Here is a 9,502-nt window from a genome sequence, read left to right as displayed (position 1 = left end):
AATATGTGACCCCTCGATTAGACTGATGTGGGTGGTAGTGGTGGTGGTGGTGTGCATATGTGGTTATGAAATAAGCATGCAACCAAGATGGTTTAACAAAGTCTCAACCCATGTGACTTCAGAGATTATGATTTGTGTTAATTCATTTCTTTAACATTAATTTATGGCCTATCAAATAGTAAAATAATCTTTTAGGGATAAACAAAATAGATTCCTACTTATAAATATCATGAAAAGAGAACTTCCTGTATCCACAAAACTGCATACTAATCCCATGAGACCTTTATCCCTACTTTGTTCTCTTCCCTCTTGAGTTTTTTCCTCCCCAAATATATCACAGAAAAATCATAATCTATTTTTTTAAAGAAGATTTATTTTGGATTAAGTGATTTCATGATGCAACATGGTTTTAAACAAAAATAGAGATCAGTATGAAAATAAAACAAATTGTACACATTAAAATATCTTTCCCTCAAAGCATTTCAGAGTCATAAAAAAATACAACACAAAAGTCAGGGGTTCAGGTTAGGATAAGAATACAGAAAACAAACAACAAGTCTACATTTCAGAGTCCCAGGCTCCATTTACTACCACCCACGGTTCATTTCTAGGATGTCAACAGTCCGTATTATTTGCTTGGGGAAAAAAAAAAAAAGATGAAATTGAAATATAAGGTGAAATGGGAGCTGTATAATTTCAGTGTCAATTGCAAATACTTCCCATTATTATTCTCTATTAAAAGTCACATTGAATAAATATAAAGCTTAAATAACTCAACAAAAATAGAAACATAACTATTAATTGTGACATGGTGTAACAGACACAATGGGTGGAGTTGGTGAAAAGAAATTGGAAGGCTTAAAAAAATACACGACCCGTGCTCTACGTCTTAGAAATAAATGTGTTTTTCTTTTACAGAGCCTTAATATTAAAAAGTAAGCATTATTATAAAATTAGATTAATACTTTCAGTAAGAGGCAAGAGAGATGCATGTACTTTTATTTATTTATTTTGGAATGCCTGCACCCCTATTATAAAAACATGTAATCTTATGCACTTTCCAACATATAACAGCCTCCATTTTACTTATGATATCATATAAAGAAAAATAGGTTGTAATAGCATCTTTTAGAGCATTAGGGTCCTAAAAGAACATTCATTTTGTGTGTTTCTTGGTTAGTCCTTCCAAGGTATTTCTTGAACATTATCCATCCTTTTTTTATAGAAGGTGATAGTAACCAAGAGTTTACTAATGGTTCCTTACCTGCATCAGTAATACCTGATACAGTTTGAATCATACACTATACCTATCAACACTCCTGAGGGCTGTAATATCTTAAAAGAAAACTGGGTAGAAAGATATCACCTGCCCAAGGCCACTAGATGTAAAAATCACATATTTAAATTTAATTCTCCTGTGTTCCCCAGAAACCATACAAGTAGGCCTTTCCAATTCTGCTGAACTGTTCTATCATGAAAGCGCAATAAACTACCTAACAGATTAAATCTAAGCAAATGTATTTCAGTCTTGATGAATTTCTCAAAAAACTGGAAACACTTATTAGGTCTCCATTTGCAATTCAGTAACCTAATTCTTAGGTTTTTGCTTTTTAGATGAACAGTCAACATTTAAGTTACCAGTAGAAACCAAGAAAAATGTCTCAAAAACGATTGTAACATCAAAGAATGTCTGCTAAAAAACAAATTAGGCAAAATAAATGTGTCGAGCCTCTCTCATTTTTCCCATACAAAGTTCAGTAATAGTAACGATAATTCTTAAATTAAAAATAGTCCACAACATAATTTAATGCTAAATTGTTGAATCTCCTGATTGAGCTACGGTTAGCTTTAATACTTTGGGGCTAAGTTCTGTTTTGCAATACAGAAAATGTTATCAACCTACTTAAGTTATAAAATAAGGGTATTTCCCACCAGGTAGATTACCAAGCAGTGCTCTCATTAGGCAGCACGGCCTTCTTCTTCTCTAAGTCAGAAACCAAAGTATATGTTCCTACACCCACCAGCAAGCCCTAAGATAATCCTTCCATATTGGTTTTAACTTCCCCTCTGCTACAGCCCTGTGGACTGCTCTGATACGGGGAGTGCACACACAGTAAGTATACCCTCTGTGCCAGCTCCTTGGAATGCAGTTACCACTCCTGAATCTTGAAGGCTGGTCCATAATTAGCACTACATTCTTGGCAGGGGTTGGGGAGGGAGGGAGGCACCACTGCTGGGCTCCTCTTTTCTGATTTTTGTTTCTATCATCCTTCTAGTGGGCAGCAAGTTGTTGGCCTTAAGCCACAATTCAGAAAGCTTGACATCTCTGACATTTCTTTGCTTCCATATTAGAAAAGCAAATCTATCTAGAAAACACAAGCGAACTAGAAAGGTAATAGTTTTTGCAAAATTAGGATCTAACTGAAAATGACATTCTCATTCACTTAAACTCAAATTTTATAGAAGGTGTCTAAGATTTACAGTGTTTTCATTCATCAATTAAATCAGAAAGAAGGTAAGAGAGCACAAAAGGGCCTGAAAGTCAGATTCAGTTTGAGGATGAGGCATGTTCTTTATTTGCGTTTTTTCTACACAGGGTGATAGGTATCTTGTAATGATGGTATAGCATCATTTCACCCTCAATGGGGATTTTCCGAATTGGGTTGGATTGGAAAAAAGACTTTAAGGCTATTCGTTATCAGATGTTTGCCTTAGAAGTAGTCAAGTCATAAATACAATTTGTGCAGATAGAAAAAAAAAGTTGGAGGAATGTGAGGAGGTCAGAGAGGAAAAGAGAAGCTGCAGTAGTTCCTTCACCCACATCACTGGAACTCAGCTATCAGGGTTTTCTAGATCCATCCTTGTCCAAAATTAAAAAATAAAATCAGGCTTCTAATTAAAGTGTTTTTTCATTACTTGCTTCCAAATAATATTTGAGAAAACTAAACTTACTGTACTATATAAATCCACCAAAAGCAATCAAGTTTTGCAGTTTGTTTTTCATTTCTCATAACAAGTAGTAAAATGGAAACATTAAGAATATGGGGAGTTTTTCCATGAATATGCTAATTTCTTCATGGACTTTTCAGAAGGTGTCACATTTTAAGAGGGTTTGAAAAAATCAGAGTTTGGGTAGACAAAGCAGCTTGTAAACTTCACTGAAATTGGACTAGCCTGGTAGAAACATTAGTCTCCACATTTCTCGAGATGAAACCTAGAACTGTAGCTGTAAAGTACTAAAATTAATCTCACAAGCCACCTGTGAAAATTAGCCTCAACCCAGATGGGACCTGATACCTTCTACCCCACAGAGTGTGAAGATCAAGAGAGACTAAGCACTTAAAAGCGCTTAGCAACTCTAAAGCGCTGTTCAAACATATCTACCGTTACCGTTAATCACTTGAATGCAGGTTTTTTTTTAAACTTCTGATTGTTAGGCAAGTACAAAAAATTTTCCTTCATTTATTACAGAAGTTCTACTTAATTATAAACACAATATATGGTAGAAAATTGTGACCGCACTTCTTTGACCAAGATCCACTCATTTTGTGCACAAGAAAAAAGTGTTGACCCCAGTGGTGGATGGGCTCAAGGATTGGGATTTTTCACACAGAAAACCAAAGGTATACTGTAGTGCAGATGAAGGGAAACTACTGAACCTAATTTTGGCATTTTTTGGGTAATTTGAAGATCCTTGAGTTGGTCCTTCACAGTTCAGCTCCCCACCTGCACACTTTAAACTCTGTGTGTAAACACACTCTGGGCTTCCGCACTTGACCAGTATCATCACACTGTTACATGCCAGTAGTTACCAACAGAAAGAACATTTATATGATTTTTTTTAAGCCACAGCATCTCCCATGTATGAACCCTTCACTGGAACCCCCAGATGGAGCAAGCCATTCTCTCCTCATTCCTTGACTGTAGAACATACCAAATTTTATTTAAAATACTTTTTTTGAACCTTGGTGTCTACTTCACTAGACTGTGAGCTTCTTGAGGGCAGATTTTTGAATCTTGTAGCTCCATCATCAAACACAGTGGCTGGCACAGAGTGAATGCCAATAGTGGGCCTCTTCTCTCACCTAACAGAACTTCTGCGTACATATTTGATGTATCGTGACTGTCTTTTATAGTATAAGATGGTACAGTATAAGCATCACCTATGAGTTTCTTAAAGAAAACAAGATCAGACAGCCAAATTATCTAGGTTCAGAGTTCAGAAGAAAATATTTACAGATATTTCTATTTGTAGAGTATATTAAAGTCTAATTTATTCTGTGGAAATGTTATTTAATATTTTAAGTAGTTATTATTGGACTCTTTTGTTTTACTAATGAATAATAATAGATCAGTTATCATGGTGTTCTGATGTGAGAGGTCCATCTTGGATAATTCCCATTTCTGAGAATGGTAGCAGCTAGACGATTATACTGGTATTTGGAAAGAAGCTGGATGCCTTAACAAAGAAGTATATTTGCTAAAAATAATTAAAGAGAGATATTTTATTTCAAATCTCCTTTACCTAATAATGTGTAATATGGTAACAAAGTGTCATAAACCAAAATGCAAGCTGACATGGTCTATGAAAATATTTTTGAAAGAAATGCAACCTTCTATATCAGCTGCTTAGAGAATGCCAGCTCTGAAACATCTTATATACCATCAAAAATGTGTTTTTTTTTAAAAAAAGCATGTTATACTACTTTTCCTTATAATGAAAAAAATACAAGTAAAAATAGTTTGTAAGATTAAATATATACTTATATTCATGATAAGTAGGTACAAACTAACATTTCCAGTTCAAATTTTTTTCTCTTTCTTTCTGATACAATTATAGTACACAGATAAATCTTTCCTTCTCATTTCCAGATTTCTGTAACCTTTTCCCCAGAACGTTTCTGCACACCACAGTACTTGCCTTTAGAGCAGGAATGTAACATGAGTGGTATTCCTCCTGAGGATCCCAATAGTAAATGTAGCTTAACCAACAGTGAAATCAGTTCTGACAAACCACCTATGAAAACCATGCATTTGACCTCCATAAAATGTAGGATTGCCAACACCTCATAATAGGAATTCCATGGTTGCTTATAAATATAGTTCTCAAAGAAGTATTTGGGCAATGCCTGTAATACCATAGGCTGGCAAACCAAATGTTTAATCCAATGATTTTATTACCCTCAATTTAACTTCACTCTATTGAACACCTGATTAGTTACGACCATAAGTCAAGAAATAAACAAGGATGTGGAATAACCCCAAAGCAATAAAAATGAAGAACACCCTCTGATAAACTAAGCAGAAATAACTTTAGTGACATCATGCAGTTTCTGAGATATCATAGAAAAATTGTTTCTTAATATTGATAAGAAAATTATGCATCAGTGAAAATGTAGGCTTAGAAATATAGTACTGAGAGTTTCAATTTGTGATGTCTTCACTGATGAGGGAAAATGGAATTCTTATTACTGAAGAGAGCTGATCTCTTGGGTGTTGCTGATGGCTCCCTAACTGAGCTTAGTGTTTAATGATGCTGTACAAATAAAAAGCAGTGGGGGAAATACGAAATATATGTATTAAATGCCATCCTGAAAAGTATTTGATGGATGGAAGAGAGTCTAATGCATTTTAAATAAATGCATATCATACTATCACATAGAGTGAATCTTAAAAAATTATTACTTAGATGCACAGTCCTTGTAGTGGTAGACATGGCACTGTGAAGAAAGTTTGATTTAGAAGCTATTTTCTATTATACTTGTCAAGTGATGGAGTTGCTGTTAGTCATATTGTAATGTCCCTTCAACTTTGGTACATTCAGTGCAAAATATTTTGGGGAATTTTTTTGTACCTTTATAAATATAAAAGGCCCTTTTGTTCCCTTTGAGAGTGCTTAAACGGATACATATTAGCATGATGCCCTAGTAAGCATGGAACACGAAAATGGAACAGACGATACGTACAGTATGATAGGTAGGTTCTTATATACATCTTAGAGAACATAAATATAATGAACTTATAAAAAATAAACAGAACTCACTGTGTACTTTTTCCTGATATGCTGTGATTAATTGCTAGTTACTTTAAAACTGTTTTCATGCATTATAAAGCATAAAATCTGTCATTAGTAATTCACTGAATAACAATTTGTCTTCGGCCATAATTATACACATACCACTTTGCATATACATTGTCACAGACCACCTTATTGCAAATCTTTAAGGTTACCTCATATTGACTTGGTTTCATTTTCACTGTGTCCCATGAAAGCTGAAACCTATGGTGCACACCATGCAGGCACTCGTAAGCAAGAAAATGAATATTCTGTTATAACTTAGGGCTTAAATGAATGTATTTTCAGGAGATATATTTGTTTTTATTATATTATTTAACTTGCACTAATTTGGAGATTGGGCCAAGTGCTGCCAGTTTGGCTTGAATCATGTTCAAAGGTAAGTTTCAAGATTCTCCTGAGTCTCTAAAAGTTATCATGGAGTTGATCATGTACAGGTTCATCTTTGTCTTGGAACATAACAAATGGAAAAAAGTTTGGCAGTCAAGAACTGTTGATTGAAAGATTGTTGGGTGGTTCCCTGGGCATCAAGCTCACCCGAATCCTTCCAAGAGTACTCATCACCACTATCCAGTCGCCAGATGTGACAGAACACGTGTTCCTGGAAAATAACAGCACTCAGCTTTACTCTAATGGAAGTATACTCTTGAAACTTCCAATATTCAGCCATTCTTCTAGAGGGCAGCTTCTGGAATTGCCTGTCTACACGGAGCGGGGCATTGTGCCTCCAGGTCACTCAAGTCCAAAGGTACTGGTCTCTTCAACTGCTGTCAAGAGTTTTTCATAAAGCATGGAGAAGGATGGGTACGGAGGGAGATCCAGACGGTTAAAACAAGTGTGAGCTCTGCAAACAGAAGAAGCAGTACAGAGTTCAGAACGCTTTGAGTGAAACAATATTGTTTCTCTGTGTGTCTGCCTGTGCTTGTCTTTCATATTCAAATGGGTTTGTTGCCAATTTTCACATTCCTTTTGGAAACACTTTGAAAACGTTTCGACTTGAAAAATTCAGAATTGAATTTCTTTAAGGGAAATAGGATCTTTAAAAAATATTTTCCTTACATTTTCACAACCATTTAAAATCCATATTACATACATATTACTATTTGTTTAGTTGTCTAAGAATTACAAAGACAAGTGTGAATTTTTGTTTCTCTTTTGACGTTAGTTTTTTTTTTTCCTAAAAGACATGACTATAAACTCTTGCAAAGTAATTCATTTTCAGAGTTGGCATTTGCCTGAAAGTCTCTCAAAAAATCTACGGTTTTCCATTTTTTCATTTTGTTGGTCAGGGAAGAGCACTGAGTGTCTCTGAAGACCTGCAGACACGCCTCACGGCTTAGAGTTTTGGGAAATTCCCTGGCTGGAGTTTCCTGTCGAAGTCAGTAGACCATTGTTACTTCTTTGACTCCAGTGCTATAATCTGTTTTCTCCTAATTCACAATGCAAAATAATGGCCATTTAAATCATTACATTACATTCTTTTTAGAAATGCCTCCTCTTTTGCCAAGATAGGAAAAATAATATGCTTTCCTGTTATTTGCACCTGAATCACAATAAAAAATAGACAGTCTCCAAATAGTACATCTTATCAGGAAGTAAATCTGCACTTTTGACATGAAATAGGAAGCATTTTATTTGGAATGTACAACAGTTTGTTTGTGGGAGCTAAACAACTTTGACTTAAAAAAAATGCTCCTGAATTAATATGGAATTTTGGGAGCTGTGATTTTTTAACAGGCTGTTTTTACAAAGTCACATGTTTAAGTTTTTATTCTTATAAATCACTTTAATACTACTGAAATATAGTTATACTCCTAGATGCAGCATAGTGTCATGGGAAGATCAGAGATCTACAGTTGGATAGACTTGGGTTTGAATTTCAGCTCTGCCAACGAGTTGTGTAATTTGCAGTGAGCTATTAAAAATCTGCCACTCAGTTTTCTCACCTATAAAATCAGAATCATATCATTTGTTTCAGAAGGATATGAGGATTAAATGAAATCACAGAAACATGCTTAATACAATGCCTGGCTCACAGTGTCTGACCAATTAGTAAGATATATATTGTTAGCTACATTTCATTACCATCAAAAAGATTTACTCCAATTGCCTTCATTAAACTGCCAAAAGATAATCATGACTCGTGGAAACTATGAGATAACAAAGAGATGATAAAGCAGGTGTGTGGCCACATGGCTTATTAGAAACAGTAACTCGAAGAGGCTCTGTTATATTAGAAAAATAAAGATCTTCCTCAACTGACAATGGGGTTACATCTTGACAAACCCCTCATAAATTGAAAATATAAGTCAAAAATGCACTTAGTACACCTACCCTACCAAATATCACAGCTTAGCCTAGACTACCTTGCACATTCTCAGAACACTTACATTAGCCTACAGTTGGGCAACATCATCTAACACTAAGTCTCTTTTATAATAAAGAGTTGAATATCTCATGTAATTTATTGACTATTGTACTGAGAGTGAAAAACAGAATGTTTGTATGGGTACAGAATGGTTGTATGTGTATAGTTTTTTTACCCTCGTGATCACGTGGCTGACTGGGAGCTGAGGTTCACTGACACTGCCCAGCATCATAAGAGCGTGTGGCACTGAATATTGCTACCCTGGGAAAAGATCAGGATTCAAAATTGGTAATATGATTTCTACTGAAAGTGTATCACTTTCACACCACTGTAAAGTCGAAAAATTGTAAGTCAAACCCTCATAAGCTTGAGACTGTCTGTACCAGTTTTAGGACACAGAGATAGAACTGGCTCAGAGTTTACAACTCTTGTTATTACAAACTCTAGAATATATTGGGGGAAAATCACCTAATCAGTCTTTGCAAGCAAACACTTTCTTTGATATAATAAACCACTTCAGAATTGCATTTAACATAATCCATATTACACCTTCCTTACACAAGAGCCTCAACTTGGGCCTCAAGAACAATGTTTTACTTTTTAAAAAACTGAATTAGCATACTGAAAGTCTTAGGAATGGTTTAAATATCTATCTTGTATAGAACATTGGTGTAAAAATATTAACTAAAGACTTAAATCTGTTATAGGGAAAGGGGAGGAAGAAGAGAAGTATGTTTTGAATGTAATTATCATCCAGACTTTGTGTGTCAGATGACACGTAACATTCATTATCCCATTTGACTAAAGATGGTACTTCTTTTAGATGAAATTTAAACATTTTCATTTCTTTGGTTACCAACAAGGCTGAGAATCTCTCCCCAAGTCATCTTGTTTGTAACATTTCCCATTTTGTGATCTACATATTATCTCCTTTGTGATCTGCATGTTCATCCCCTTTGCCCATTTATCTTTTCTTTAAAAATTGTTTTTATTGTGATAAGATACCCATCACATAGAATGTATCCTCTTCACCATCATCAGGTACACAGCTCTGTGGC

At 35.0% G+C, this 9,502-nt stretch overlaps 1 protein-coding gene across 6 annotated transcripts in view; it reads right to left on the bottom strand.

Moving 5' to 3' along the window:
- Window positions 1-353: 353 nt before the first annotated feature.
- The window catches only part of HECW2 (HECT, C2 and WW domain containing E3 ubiquitin protein ligase 2), a 415,178-nt gene continuing 406,029 nt past the window's right edge, over window positions 354-9,502 (bottom strand). For all 6 annotated transcript variants that reach the window (XM_082629938.1, XM_082629942.1, XM_082629939.1 and 3 more), the window contains one exon: window positions 354-6,920. In XM_082629938.1, coding sequence (XP_082486064.1) covers window positions 6,809-6,920 — 112 coding nt within the window. In that variant the 3' untranslated portion in view covers window positions 354-6,808. The remainder of the gene's footprint in view (window positions 6,921-9,502) is intronic.

The sequence above is a fragment of the Mesoplodon mirus genome (assembly GCF_964341445.2).
Source record: "Mesoplodon mirus genome assembly, chromosome: 8".
Taxonomy (NCBI): Eukaryota; Metazoa; Chordata; class Mammalia; order Artiodactyla; family Ziphiidae; genus Mesoplodon; species Mesoplodon mirus.
Note: the sequence above shows the minus strand (reverse complement) of the source record. Positions and strands in the feature narration are given on the sequence as shown.